We start from the raw sequence: 15,231 nt of genomic DNA on the forward strand, positions 1-15,231 counted from the left end.
TCTCCTCTCCTCTCCTCTCCTCTCCTCTCTCTGTCTCTGTCTGTCCCTCTTTCTCTGTCTCTCCCTCTCTCTCTGTCTTGTCTCTCTCTGTCTCTGTCCCTCTCTCTGTCTCTCTCTCCTCTCCTGAAATCTTCAGCATCTTCCTTCACATCAGCACAGTGGACAGAGCTCTGGCCCTGGAGTTAGGAAGATCTAACTTTAAATGCCCTAACCCTAACCCTCACTAGCTGTGTAACCCTCAGCAAGTCACTTGACCTCTGCCTGTCTCAGTTTCCCCATCTGTAAAGTGGGGATAATATTAACACCTACTCCATGGGGTTGTTGTGAGGATCAAATGAAGTAATTGTAAAGTGCTTGGCACATAGTAAACACTATGGAAATGTTAGTTGTTATTATTAGGGAGGCCCTATGGTAGTCTTAGTCTAGTAACTTTCCCCCCACTTTTTCCCTTCCTGTGCCCAAGAGGCTTCCCTGGTTTCCTGCTGTCCACAGAACAACTGTTTACCATGTGGTTCCAGCTGCACTTGCTACAATTGTGCTTGTGCTTGTCTCTTGTTCACTTCTCTGTGTACCCCTTACATGACATGCTTTGACACAAGCTGGTGGCCATACTTAGAATGTTCTCCCTCCTCACTTCGGCCACCTCTCCAAGAATCAGTGGGGAGCCCGGCATTATATTGGCTTGTTTCACCTTGTCCACATTCTTCTCCCCCCTTCCTCCTCCCAAGAGTACTCTAGTAAGTTATTTAAGCATTTTTTCTTAAAGAAATCATGTTGCCTTTCCCTACCTTTTCATACCATGGAGTCAAGGAAGATCCAGATTCAGATCCCACCTCTAATACTTTCCAGCCTGTATGACCCTGGGCAAGTCATTTAACTGTCTTCACAGTTTTCTCATCTGTGAAATGGGGATAATTAAAGCACCTACCCCCAAGGTTGTTGTAAAGATTAAATGAGAGTGTGGTAAAAATGCTCTGTATATCTTAAAATGATATATAAATATGAACTGCTTTTATTCATCCAGGGAAGCCCACAGCTACTTTCAGTGGGGGAGGGGAGTGGAGGGGATGGGGAGACAGAGAGAGAGGGAGAGAGGAGAGACAGACAGAGAGAGAGAGAGAGAGAGAGAGAGAGAGAGAGAGAGAGAGAGAGAGAGAGAGAGAGAGAGAAGACAGAGGCAGAGAGAGGAGAGGGAGGACAGAGGGAGAAAGAGAAAGAGAGAGGAGAGAGAAAGAGAAAAGAGAGAAGAGAGGGAGAGAGAGAGGAGAGGGAGAGAGAAAGAGAGAGAGAACAGAGAGAGAGGAGAGGGAGAGAGAAAGAGAGAGAGAACAGAGAGAGAGGAGAGAGAGGAGAGGGAGAAGGAGAGAGAGAGACAGAGACACAGAGAGAGAGGAGAGAGAGGACAGAGGGAGAGGAGAGAGAGATAGAGAGAGAGAGGAGAGACAGAGAGAGGAGAGGGAGAGAGAGAGAGGAGAGAGGAGAGGGAGAGGGAGTAAGAGACAGAGACAGAGAGAGAGGAGAGAGACAGAGGAGAGGGAGAGAGAGGAGAGCGAGAAGAGAGAGAGCAGAGACAGAGAGAGACAGAGGAAAGGGAGAGAGAGAGCGAGGGAGGGAGAAGAAAGGAGAGAGAGAGAGGAGAGAGGGAGAGTGCATGAGGAGGGGGCAGAAAGGGGTGAATGTAGTAGAGTTGCAATTTTAAGAAATTTCTTGAATGGTTGGGGTACATGAGAAATTCCTTTGGGCTAATTAAAAAAAAGATTAGCATCAGTTCACATATGATGAGGGAAATTAGGCTAGGAGTAATGATATAGGACCTTAGGCTGCCCAGATCCCCTCAGGTTCCAACTGGCAAAAGGGAAAAAAAACCCCACTGGATCCAAATCACCCTTCTGGGTGGAGGAGAAGAGGTTGGCATAGTAGAGAAAGGCCCACTCAATGCTTACTTACTTCCTCTTCTGACTTTTTCTAGGAACAGCAGGACAGAATAAAGGGAAGGAGCACCATGAACCACTTTCTTGAGGCTTTTTCTAGAGGTTTCTTTCCCACCTAGATGTGTCCAAAATATCCTGAGATGGTTTATGTAACTGCCAAGAAGGTGGCCATTTTTAGGCATGGCCAGTTGCTGTCCAAGGTGACAGAGCGGTAAGGAGCTCTCCCTCTGCAGCCTTGTGACATGACCAGAAGGCTAGACTTGTCTGGTGATCTAGACTGGAGACCCGCCTCTCTGGCCCTCACCAGCTGTGTATCTCTATTGCTTCACCTCTCTGAGCCTCAGTTTCCTCATCTGAAGGCTGTTGTGAAGATTCAATGAGATTATATGTAAATGTCAGCTGTTCTTATTAGATTGAGGTAGCTTGGGGTTTCTTACATACTCATCTAGGTGTCTGTGTAATCCAGAGCATTCTTTTTTTTTTTTTGCTTTTTGGAGGGTAATTGGGGTTAAGTGACTTGTCCAAGGTCACACAGCTAGTTTTTGTGTTAAGTGTCCGAGGCCAGATTTGAACTCAGGTCCTCCTGACTCCAGGGCCAGTGCTCTATTCACTGCACCACCTAGCCGCCCCAAGAGTATTCTTAAAGTCGAAAGAAAGTAGAGGCAAAAGGAAAGATTATGAAGTTTTCTGGTGGCATGTGATGAATCTAATACTAAGTGCACTTGGCAATATTATCTAATGCTTTCTTTCCTTCCAGTTCCGAATCTGCATCCTACAGCTTTTTGGGAAGAAGGTGGATGATGGCTCCGAAGTTTCCAGCACCTCTAGGACAGAGGTCTCTTCTGTGTCCTCTGTGGCGCCTGCATAAACTCCCCCATCCCGAGGCCTGAGAAAAAGGAACTGTGCCTCACAAAGAAACAAAACCCTCCATTCCCACTTTTCCAGGCCCTAGTCTTTGCTTTTCTTCCCACCCTCATCCTGTCCTGTTTCCTTCCCAACTTTGTGGAACAAAGTGGATTCTCCTCTCCTAGGCAACCAGTCACAAAGGTTGCCAATACTAGTCTCCCGGCAGCTTTCCCCCATCTGAATTTCCAGTTGTTTGAGAGACCCCATTCCTCCCTTTCTCGGCAGTCAGGGTCTAAGGCTGCCAAGGTCATCCCATTCTCAAAGCAGAGGTGGAACAGAGGACAAAGATGGGTCCAAGGAGGAGGCACCAGGGAACACAAAAGAGATGGATTTCTTACTTCTCAGCTTTTAATATTTAAATATTCAGTAAAGTAGACAGTTGGAAAATCCCTTCCATTCTCTGAATCACCCAATTTGGGGGAAGGAGGTCAGGAAGTAGGAGCAGAAATAACTTGGGGGAGGATATAGTTTTTCCAAACTTCATAGCAGCAGGAAGAGGGAACAGAGGCTGGGCCATTCCTGAAGGAATGCAAACATTCCCAGGCTGCGAAGATTGGCCTGCTCCTTTAAGCTGAACTTGGCAGAGGCTTGGAATCTCTGGAATACAACTTCCATCCTGGTACACTCCAGTCCTGCCAATATGCGTGCAGAACAGAGTACCACTTCTGCCAGGTGATCATCCCCAGTCCAATGAAGAGGAGGATGGTGCAGAAACGGGGGTAGCACCTGAGGAAAGGCAGGGGGCATGTACAGATGATGGACACGCAGATGAGGAGGATGGTGGTGAAAGTGAGGAGCAAGCTCATGAACTTGAGTAGGAAGAGTAGGGGGTAATTTCTGGGCTTCTCCATTATTTCTAGTTGGACTGCTTGCTGCTGAATCTCCAGCCTGGAAATTCGATTCTGAAAGGTCCCCATCATCTCCTGAGGATGACAAAAGTACACACATGCGCGCACACACACACACGTCAGAGGGCCCTCTGAAGTTCTACACATATGTGCTATTGAGTTCTTTGAATGCCTAATGGATACTTAAGAGTATTCTGATAGTCACTCACTTATAGTCACTTATAGTGAAACATATCTATTGCCTCTAGCTTAGGATATGGTGGATACGGAATGAGGCGTACACTCCTGGGTGGGGTCCATATGATAATTTCTTTTGCTTGATTGTACTTTGCTGCACAGGAGGATTCCACTGGGAGTGGGGGAGTCACTGGGAAATGAAGGAAGTGAAAAGATAAGCATCAATCATTGGATTGAATTGAATCAAACATTCTCCTTTTAAGAGGAAAGAGACCAGAGGGAATGCAGAGAAATGCAAGAGAAATGATGATGAACATGGGGCCAGGTGGCCTGCCCTGGCTGCTGCTTCCAGTAGTGAGGAGGAGGCTGTTGGGGCCCAGATCCTCTTCTCATCCTTGTGAGCAAGGGGGCCTGCCCATCCAGCAGAGATTTAGGGGTAACAGCCAGGGCTTATTCAACTTGTCCCACTCTCGACCCCTTCAGTGCTCCTTAAATTGTGGGTCGCTTTGCAATCAAGAGACCATTAGTTATGTGACTGGACAAATCACGTAACCTTTCAATGCTCTTAGCGATTGTCAGAGATTGTAGTAAAATTATAGATGGGGCTTTTTTTTTTGGATTTTAATTTAATTTTTATTTTCAGTTCCAAATTTTCTCTCTTTTTCTTTCTTTTTTTTTTTGCTTTTTTTTTGGAGGGGGGAAGGAAGAGCAATTGGGGTTAAGTGACTTGCCCAAGGTCACACGGCTAGTAAGTGTTAAGTGTCTGACACCGGATTTTGAACTCAGGTCATCCTGACTCCAGGGTCAGTGCTTTATTCACTGCACCATCTAGCCGCCCCTTTTCTCTTTCTTTCTAACCCTCCTCACCCATTGAGAAAGCAAGAAATACGATTCCCATTATACATATACAGTCATGTTCTGAAAAAAAAAAAGAAAAATAAAGGTAAAAATATGCTTCAGTTTGCACTTAGAGTTCATCACCACATTTTTCATCACTAGCCCTTTGTGGTGGATCATTGTTTTGATCAGTCTTTCACAGCTGATTTTCCTTACAATATTGTTGTCATTATATTAATTGTTCTCCTAATTGTATTAATTGTTAACCAGGAAGAACAATTTCATCACAATCATATACCACATCCTGTTTAGCTTTTCCCTAATTTCCAATTCTTTGCCACCACAAAAAGAGCTGCTATAATATATATTTTTGTACATATTTGTCCTTTATGGAGCGAACCTTTTCTATACTAAGAATTCCCTCCATAGTTGAAATCAAAGGAGTGTACCAGAACAGCAGGGGTTAGGAATTCAGTCTTTGGGCTTGGAACAGTCTGAAACGAACTGATTATACAGGGTCCCAGGTCCTTGGTCTTGGGAACGTGGCAAGTGTTCCTAAATGCTGTTATTAAAGTGTTGACAGGGAAGGTGATTGGCGACAAGAGGAGGGGGGAAGTGAAAGGAAGCTAAGAATTCTCAAGTTACCATTTCCTTTGCCCTTGAAAAGACTTCCGGCTGTCAGTTTGGGGGTGCACATTGGCGAAAAGGAGAAAAACAGAGCTGTGTGCTCTGTCTGCAATGCTGGCCACAGAAGGCAATCAGCCTCCGGGTTCACAACGATGTTCTAGGGGCACAAATGGCCACAGTAGATAGTGGGAGCGCTGAGATACGAAGGCCCAGAGCGAAGATGCACACTGCCCACCTGGGCTCTGAGAGCCAGTACTGCTAGTGTGAGTCAGATCCGGATCAAAGTCAGTCTCTGGGGCACCAGACTGGGTAGTGTTCTGAAAGCCGGATCAGCTGATGGGCGGACAAAGCCCCTCTCTTACAGGATTTCTTTTTCTGGACTGATTAAGGTCATTGACCCTTGAAGAGAGGTGCCAGACTCATAACTCTGCACATAATCCTTTCACACTGTCCACACGCCCATCCCCAGAAGGAAGTTTAGAAGTTTTCCATTTTGGGAAAAGGTCAGGAGAATGGGTGGGAAAAAGTAATTGAGCTGAGCACTTCCTGGGGTAACTCTGAACGAACATCTCATTCAGGGTCTTGGTACAGTAAAAGTATGTGTGGCTGCAGTATAGACTGCTGGGAAAATGACATGAAATACAGAGGTCCAGGACTGAACGGGATCTTCCAAATGCAGGCTGGGGGGCAGGGCCAGAGAGAGAGCCAGAGCCAATTTTTCATCATTTTCTCCCTCCCTCTCTCTGTTTCTCCCTTCTCTCACTCTCTGTCTCTTTTCTCTCTTCTCCCTCTCCCCTCTTCTCTCTCATTCCTCTCTTTTCTCCCTCCCTCTGTCTTTTCTCCTTCTCTCTCTTTTCTCCCTCCATCTTTCATTTCTCCTTCCCTCTCTCTCTGTCCCTCCCTTTTCTGTCTTCTCTTTTTCCCTCCCTCCCTCTCCCTTCTCTCCTTCTCTCTGTCTCTCTTTTATCCCTCTGTCCCCTCCCCATCTCTCTTTTCTCCATCCCTCTCCCTTTTTTTCTGTCTTTTTTCTCCCTCCCTCCCTCTTTCCTTTCTCCCTCTCTGTCTCTCCCCCTCCATGTTTATACATTTCATATGTACCTGTCTGTCTCCCTCTGTTTCTGTCTCTCTGACTGTATCTTTTCACAAACCCTTAGATCTGTATTGAATCTAGTCTAGAGCTTAGGCCTTCAGTTTATGCAGGGAAAAGTCTAAGAGTTTCTAGGATAAGCGCCGCCTGGTGAGAAGTAAGGGTAATGTGGTCTTTGAAGAAAGCCGTACATGTATACTCATTAGCCTCTGAGTTAACCAACTGCTTGGCTGGTGGCTTGAGGTTAATGCCACTTGGTGTGCAAATGATATCCTACACTGCCAGGCTGGTAAATTAATGAGCTGATGCCCACTTTTCTGTAGGACTACACTCTCACAATAATAGAATATTCTAACCCATTAAACTTAAGTGGGGTCTAACACAAAAGAGTAAGCATCCCAAAAGCTCTGAAATAAACATTTGCCTTCTTATAACAGCAAGAGGACCTGAGGGAGGGCGTGGGCCCCTGAGGAGAACCGACGGGAATCACCCCAAATAGGTTGCCACCCATATCACACCAGGTGGGTTCCAGACCCTTTGGAATATTAGGATGTTTGGGCTGGCTTTAGAACCTCTGCATTAGAACAACGCTTAACTTCAGTACTCAGTCTTTGTATGCAGTCACCGTACTGCATTCTCCTAGAAATGAATGCCATGGCATACATTTCTCTCCCCCAGCCCCATCATGCCACAAAGGTCTCACCCATATCTCCTTGGCTTTCTCATAGGACAGATAGACCATCTTCTCTTCAGTGCAGGCCAAGTTCTGTTTGATATGGGAAGTCTCACCCAGATGTTCCTGAATGTGGTAACCAATTTGTTCCTCAATCACCTTTTGCCTTACATGTGAAAAAGAAAGTTAACACCACCTCAGGGCCTGGAAAATATTTGGGCTCCTCTTTTCCCCTTCCTTCTTTTCTTTTAAAATGCCTCCTGAGACTCAATTGAACCAGCATTCATTTCCCCACACAATCACATGGCTAGTTTTTGTGTTAAATGTCTGAGACCAGATTTCAACTCAGGTCCTCCTGAATCTAGAGCGGCTAGGTGGCACAGCGAATAGAGTGTTGACCCCTTGAACAGCTATCTTTCCTAGTAAAGCAGATCTAAGAGCTTGTGCTAGCAGACATCCTGTGGATGCCAGTGTGGTTGCCGCTACATCTTTCCATTAGAGAAGGGTACTCAACAAAGATATTGATTGACTGATTTTTCACAGCTCCCTAACTAGAGCAAATCTCCCTTGGTTGTCTAACTCAGAAAAGTGACTATAATGATGGGCTTTTTGGTCCGGGAAGGCAAAGAAGTAATCCTCAAATCACCCTGAGGCATCAATTGCCTGCTATACTTCAGAGGTGAAACTAGGGTAAGATGAGCAGAGCTTTTCCCCAGGGCACTGAATTTAGAGGGTGCTAATAGCATATGTAGTCCTACAACATTCAGAAACTAGTTTAGCACCTGGTTAGAAAGTGTGATTAGTTAGAAAGGAAGCCATCATATGGTAGGTAGGTTGTGCAGCAGGTAGAGCACTGGGCCTGAAGTCAGGAAGACCTGTGTTCAAACCCAGCCCCAGACACTAGCTGTGTGACCTTGGTTAAGTCACTTGATTTCATTTAACCTGTTTGCCTCAGTTTACTCACTTGTAAAATGGGGATAATAATGACATCCACCTCCCAGGGTTGTCAGAATGAAATGAAATATTTGTAAAGTGCTGTGCAAGCTGTAAACTGAGGACAGAATTTATGGTATGCTTGTCCTAGTTATGGTTCTGCTGTTGTTAGATATAAATTACAAAAAGAAAGAATTTTTACCTAGCTGCTCCCCAGGTTGGCAGCCTGTGGGTTTGCCTACAAAGCAGTATGCTTAAATATATTTCAGAGTTTGTAGGAGAAAATTTTTAGCAGTCTTGGAAGGCAGAAAAAACTTTCCCTGGGAGCTGAGAGCCCTGGATCCTAGTTCTGAATTTGTCCTTGACTATCCTGGGACTAGTTTCTGGGCCTTTCTGGACCTCATCATCACATCTCTCTGGGACTCAGTTTCTACACATGGGAGATAAGGGGATTGGACTTGGTGATTTCCAAGATGCCTTCCTGAGCTATGATTTTGGGTTTCTAAGTCATGTCTTGGGTCCCCACCAGCTGTGACATTTCATGAGTTTGCATCTGTCTGGCTGATAGGCCGTAAAAGATAACAACCTGTCCTTTTTCTTTCTTACTTTTTTTGAGGGGTGAGGGCAGGGCAGTTGGGGTTAAGTGACTTGCCCAAGGTCACATGGCTAGTAAGTGTTAAGTGTCTGAGGCCGGATTGGAACTCAGGTCTTCCTGAGTCCAGGGCCTGGTGCTCTATTTACTGCAGCGCCACCTAGCTGCCCCAACAACCTGTCCTTTAGCTAAGGTCATGAGCAGGTGAAGGCAAAGGGCCTGGTCGTACCTATATTTCTCCTCCTGAAGAGACTTGATAACCATCTGAAGGTCACTCAAGTATCTATCCTTCAGGGATTGATAAGATAGCTCAAGGCAGCTTTGGGATTTTTTAATATCTTGTAGCTCTTCCTTGATCTTCAGGAGGAAAGGTGTCTGTCGGCGGCCCATCCTGCCTTTCTTTGAGGACTTTTCCTGTGGGGAGGCAGCAGCCAGCACATCTTCCTCGAAGACATCCAGCGGATTTTGGGCTGAGAATTCCTCTGCTCTGGGCTTTGGGTTCTTCAACAAAGGGGGCTTGTCATTGGCTTCCTTCTCCTTTAGTGATGAGCACTTGGGCCTGTTGCCCTCTTCCATTTCCTGGAGTTGTTGGTGATAGTGTCGGAGCTTGCATTCTATGTGGGCAATAGTGGCCGAAGAGCGCTGGTTCACCTTCTCGAAAGCTTGTCTGATGTGAGCGGCCTTGTGCCGGTCAGCTTTGGACACTAGTTTGAGGTAGCACACTATGTTCTTATCCCGGCTTGTTTTCTCCAATTGTAGCTGCTCTGACAAGTACAGGATGCGATGTTTGACACTGGAGGCTTTGGCTAATCTTGCTGACTGATTGGCTGGGGTTGACATTGCAGCCCTCATCATTGGTGGAAGAGGATCTGTCTTGGCCATTGGAGCAACTGGGAGGGTGTGGGAAACTTTGACTCTTCAGATGTTTTATCTGCATCAGGAGAACAGAAACCACAAAGTTGGGGATACGGTGACTGAACAATGCATGTTGGGAGATTCAGTGACATTTTAGTAACTAGCTGGCACATTGAAAAGAGTGTTGGTCCTGGGATTAAGTTCAATTTCCATTTCAGATACTTGCTAACTGTGTGATCCTGGGTAAGTCACTTAACTTGGTGAGAAAGAGCTAAGCAGGTGAATATAAGCTAAAGGCTTAAGAGTGACCAAGCTGCTCATGCTTGGCTTTACACCAGTAAACAACTTTCCTTCTGAACTAGAATTAGACCCCTATACTACCAATATTTGAGTGGACAGATAGATAAAATTTTAGCTCAATACCCCTCAATAGTCAAAGGAAGCATCAGGCCTGGCTCAGTTTCCTCATTTGTAAAATGGGGATCATGATAGGACTTACCTCTCAGGATTGTGAGAACCAAATGAAATAATGATTGTAAAGGGCTTTGAAAATATGAAAGTGCTAATAAGTATTAATACTAATAAATATTAGCTATAGCTATTAGCTATAACTTTTGAATGTATATATATATATATTTTTTTCAAGAGAAACCCTAGGCAAATTTGGGATTTAATATCTGTAAAGAGTCATTTAGAGGCTGTCTATCCTCTTTCTACAGAGAAGGAAGCTGTGGCCCAGAGAGGGAATGAGTTGCCCATGGTTGCATAGCTAGTAAGTGGAAACTCTGAGATTTTAACACTGGTCTTCTGACTCCAAATCCAGGTTATCTTTCCTAGCAGCACCCTTTCATATCCTCCTATAGCACCCTTCTCCTCCTTAGTAGCTGCATAGGGCTTCTCCTTATGATGAGCCCGAGATCACCAAGATGGGATGTTTTAGTTTCTTCATCTATAAAATGGGGGCAATTAGACTTTGAGTAGGCAGTGTGGTACGATGGAAAGGAGTATTGGATTTGGAGTCAGGGGGTCTGGACTGGAAATTTGATTTTGTCATGTGTTCCCATGGACACAACCTTTCTGGGACTCAATTTTCTCCTCTGTAAAACAAGGAACTTGGACAAGATGGCCTTTAAGGTCTCTCCTACCTGGAGTATTCCGCTTGGCTCTGGGCATCACATTTTAGGAAGGACAGACCAAGTGGAACAGCTCTAGAAGTCAACCAGGATGATAAGCGACCTGGAGACCATGCCATTTGAAGTGAATAGGGTTTAGCCTAAGGAAGAGAAGTCTAGGGATACATGATAGCTGGTTTTCAGAATTCAAAGAGCCATTGTGTGAAAAGGATTAGACTGAGGCTGCCTGGCCCCCAAAAGAGAACTTAGAGCAAAGCTGCTGGTGGTAGTGGGGCAGGGGTGAGGGTGGGGACGGGGAGGAGTTGAAGAGAGGCATATTTAGTTTCTATGTAAAGAAAGGCTGTTAAGTCCAAGCTAGCCAAAACCAGAATGGGCTGCCATGGGAGTGTGAGACACACGTGCCCGTGTGAGATGTGTATATCCTAAGGATAGCCCTGTGGCTTGCCTAAATGTGTAGACATGGCTCTGTGATCTGGTTCCCCTTCTACAAGTGAGACCGCAATTTCTTTTTTGAGGGGAACAGAAGAAAGGCTGTGACTTCTTCCTTTGAGTATCTCAAAGAGGGATATTGGGCTAAAATGATATCTATCTATCCCTTCAAATATTGGTAGTATAGGAGTCTAAGTCTGGTTCAGAAGGAAAGCTGTTGTCCTGGTCACTCTTAGGGGGGAAGCTAGCCTTTTACCTTATACTTACCAGCTTAGCTCTATCTCACCAAATGCTGGTTACACAAAAGGCTATCACAGATAGTAAAAGGTGAGTAAATACATTTATCCAAGGAAATAGAAAACAGAAATTAGAGAAGTTATTCAAATGAGTGAATGAACTCTTTACTTTTAAATTAAAAAAAATTTTCAGACAGAATCTCCCTATCTCTCACAGGGGCTATTTAAGGGCCTGGTCCCACTACTGATCAGCTTTAGACTTTTGACCTGTTCTATTTATGACCTTGCCTGTTTCATTCCTCCTTAGGCAACTGGTGGCCTCCCACTCCCTGGAACTCACCATATTAATGCTTAATTTAGTGTGGATACTCAATTAGCACAGCCTCAGGACTCTGGAGCTCAAGAGATTTTCCAGGCTTAGCCTTCCTGGTGGCCAGGATTACAGATGTGTATCACCCTGTAGTGGCCCTTGAATGACCTCTTTAGGTGAGAGTGAGATGAAATCTCAGTTCCAACCAAGAAAATTTGATCTCATCCAAGGAGGGCCATTTCTCAGTCTCTAGGGAGGCAAGATGGAAATCAGGGAAATGTTAAGCTGGCTCCCCCTAAATGTCTGCAGCTTCTCTCTCCACATGTCTCTCCCAAAGAGCCTCTGGAATCACCATGTCTCTTCTCCAAGATGATCTGGTACCAACTCCACCCTCCTTATACAAGTACCCATTGTCAGATTTCAGTCAGCATTCTCTTCGGTGATCCAGAGCCATATCTCCTTCCACACATATAGCAGCATGGAAAACACCCCAGGCTAGGTTATATTCCTCCCCTGGGTTGAAACATTTTGTAGGCCCTTGCAAAACCCAGTGGGTACAAGCTCAAAACCTGCAACTGTATAGTATAAACACAAACATGAACACTTAAAAAAAATAAGGACAATTTTCCTGACACCCAGGTAACCAAACTAATATACCATTGAAAACAAAAGTAAACAAATGTGTATTAGCAGTCCATACAATAGACATGACACTATACCGCTTATTGCCTGACAGAGTATTACAGTGAGATGTTGCATGCAGGACCTAGCACATACACAGGTCAAGAATACATGCATATGCATGGTACAGAGCAATTAATAAAAAAAAGCAAAGCATGGTTAACAAAACAAAGCTAGATAGCTAAAACATAACATTACCAATAGACCTAAGTAAAAATACAACTTAACTAAAACATCAGTGAATACACAAAACAATGATCAGACCTTGCTATAGTATGAACATAACACAAACCATAGAAACATGAGCTTAACAGCCAAATAATGAGCAAGTCTATGCAAACATGTTATCCTTAACATGTGTAATGATAAGGGGCGGCCAGGTGGCTCAGCAAGTAAGAGCAACGGCTCTAGTGTCGGGATGACCTGGGGATTGATTCCCAGGCTCAGATACTTAGCACCACACCCAGAAATAACTGGCCGTGTAACCTTGAGCAAGTTACTTAACCCCAATTGCTTTAAAAAAAAACAAAAACATGTGTAATGATAAACATATGCAATTATATGCAAGTCACATATCATGTAGGGAATCGTAAATTGTTGCCTAGATAAGTGTATAACTATTTCTTCACATATACCTACAATATCATAAGTTAGTTTAGAGAAGATGGTGGAGCAGAAACAGGACCTCTGCGCAGCTCCAGCTCTCACCTCCTCCAATTCATGTAAAAAGGGGACTCTGAACAAACTTTGGAGCTGCAGAACCCACAAAATGACACAGAGGAGCTAACCTCCTGCTGAGGACAGCCCGGCAGGCAGGCAGGAATCAGCCAGTGCAGTGAGGCCCATGTGAGACAGAGGTTTTAGCCCCAGGGCAGGCCTGACCAGCCGCTGGCCAGAGGGACTCCAGATCACCAGCAGCTGTGGCGTCCCAGAATTATCAACACATAGATGCAAAGGACAAAGTGAGAGGTCAGTGCAGTCTGGACTTTGGGACCAGTAGTTGGGAGAGCATAGGCTTTTGCCCCCAGGGCGAGTAGCCCCTGAAATGCCTCGGGGCACCCAGTGCCACTTTGCAGCTTCAGCTCCTGGCCTACAGACTGTAGGGGAACCAAGAGACCAGTCTGAGGGGTAATCGCTCTTGCTTTAACCTGCTTGGATCTGGATTGCAGTCTAGGGTGGAGGTCCTGGGGTGTGTGTCCAGCTTGCCAAAGCACGTGGAGGCTTCAGAGAGGGTACCCAACTAATACCTCCAGCAGCTGAGAAAACCCCAGCGTTTGGGACTGAAGCTCCCCTGTCTGGTGGCAGAGTCCTACTGTGGCAAAAAGCCCAGGGGTCAAGTGACTGAGGGGTGACATGACCACACAAAGAAAGCAAAGCAAACAGAAGAATTCAACATTAGACTCCTATTTTGGGGACAAAAAGGAGCAAAGCATGGAACAGGAGGAAGACAGTGAAGTCAGAACTCCTGTACCAAAAGCTTCAAAGGAAAATACGAGCTGGTTACAGGCCATAGAGGACCTTAAGAAGAAGATAAGAGAAGTGGAGGAAAAATTGGGAGGAGAAATAAGAACAATGCAAGAAAATTACAAAATGAGAGTCAACAGCCTGACTAAGGAAAATAACACCTTAAAAAATAGACTAACTCAAATGGCAAAAGAGGCTCAAAAAGGCAATGAGGAGAAGAATACCTTAAAAAGCTGAATTTGCCAGATGGAAAAAGAATCTCAAAAGCTCACTGAGGAGAATCATTCCTTCAGAATTAAATTGGAGCAAATGGAAGCTAATGACTTTATGAGAAATCAAGATGCTGTTAAATAGATCCAAACAAATGAAAGAATAGAAGGCAATGTGAAATATCTCATGGGAAAAACCACTGACCTGGAAAATAGATCCAGGAGAGATAATTTAAAAATTATTGGGCTACCTGAAAGCCATGATCAAAAAAGAAATCTAGAAATCATCCTCCAAGAAATCCTCAAGGAAAATTGCCCTGATGTTTTAGAACCAGAGGGCAAAATAGAGGTTGAAAGAATCCACTGATCACCTCCTGAAAAAGATCCCCAAAAGAAAACTCCTAGGAATATTATAGCCAGGTTCCGAAATTCCCAGATCAAGAAGAGAATATTACAAGCAGCCAGGAAGAAACAATTTTAATATTGTGGAAACACAATCAAGATAACTCAGGATCTGGCAGCTTCTACACTGAGGGATCGAAGCTCTTGGAACATGATATTCTGGAGGTCAAAGGAGCTGGGATTAAAAGCAAGAATCACCTACCCAACAAAACTAAGTATCATGTTTCAGGGGAAAATATGGTCATTCAGTGGAAGAGAGGACTTTCAAGCATTCTTGCTGAAAAAACCAGAGTTGAATAGAAAATTTGACATTCAGATACAAGAAGCAAGAAAAGCATGAGAAGGTAAACAGGGAAAAGAAATCATAAGGAACTTATCAAAGTTGAACTGTTAACATTCCTGCATGGAAAAACGGTAATTGTAACTGATGAAACTTTTCTCAGTATGAAAATAGTTGAAGGGAATATATATATATATATATATATATATGTGTGTGTGTGTGTGTGTGTATGTCTATATCGGAGGGTATACAGGCATATGAATACATATGTGAATGTGTGTATATAGGTTTACAGGTATACATAGAGGGCACAGGACCAATTTAACAGGAAGGGATGAAACTTAAAAGGTGAAATTAAGAGGTGAGAAAGGAATATAATGAGAGGAGATGGGGAGAGAAAGAATGGGGTAAACTACCTCATATAAAAGAGGCAAGGTAAAATGGTTACAATGGAGGGGAAGAATAGGAAGGCAAAAGGGAATGGGTCAACCTTATTCTCATTGAATTTGGCTCGGTGAGGGGATGAAATACACACTAAATAGGGTATCTTACCCTACAGGAGAGTAGGGGGGAAGGTGATGAAAGGGGGGATGATGGAAGGGAGAGCAGGCTGGGGGGGGG

At 44.6% G+C, this 15,231-nt stretch overlaps 1 protein-coding gene across 1 annotated transcript in view; it reads right to left on the reverse strand.

Moving 5' to 3' along the window:
- Positions 1-2,552: 2,552 nt before the first annotated feature.
- The window catches only part of TEX28 (testis expressed 28), a 22,399-nt gene continuing 9,720 nt past the window's right edge, over positions 2,553-15,231 (reverse strand). Inside the window, 4 exon segments of the mRNA XM_069107310.1 lie at positions 2,553-3,760; positions 7,117-7,252; positions 8,841-9,404; positions 9,406-9,542. Of these exon segments, the coding sequence (XP_068963411.1) occupies positions 3,404-3,760; positions 7,117-7,252; positions 8,841-9,404; positions 9,406-9,542 (1,194 nt within the window). The 3' untranslated portion in view covers positions 2,553-3,403.

This window comes from Petaurus breviceps, unplaced genomic scaffold, assembly GCF_028583685.1.
Source record: "Petaurus breviceps papuanus isolate PSGF00001 unplaced genomic scaffold, PetGlider_PUasm1.0 89821, whole genome shotgun sequence".
In the NCBI taxonomy this organism is placed as follows: Eukaryota; Metazoa; Chordata; class Mammalia; order Diprotodontia; family Petauridae; genus Petaurus; species Petaurus breviceps.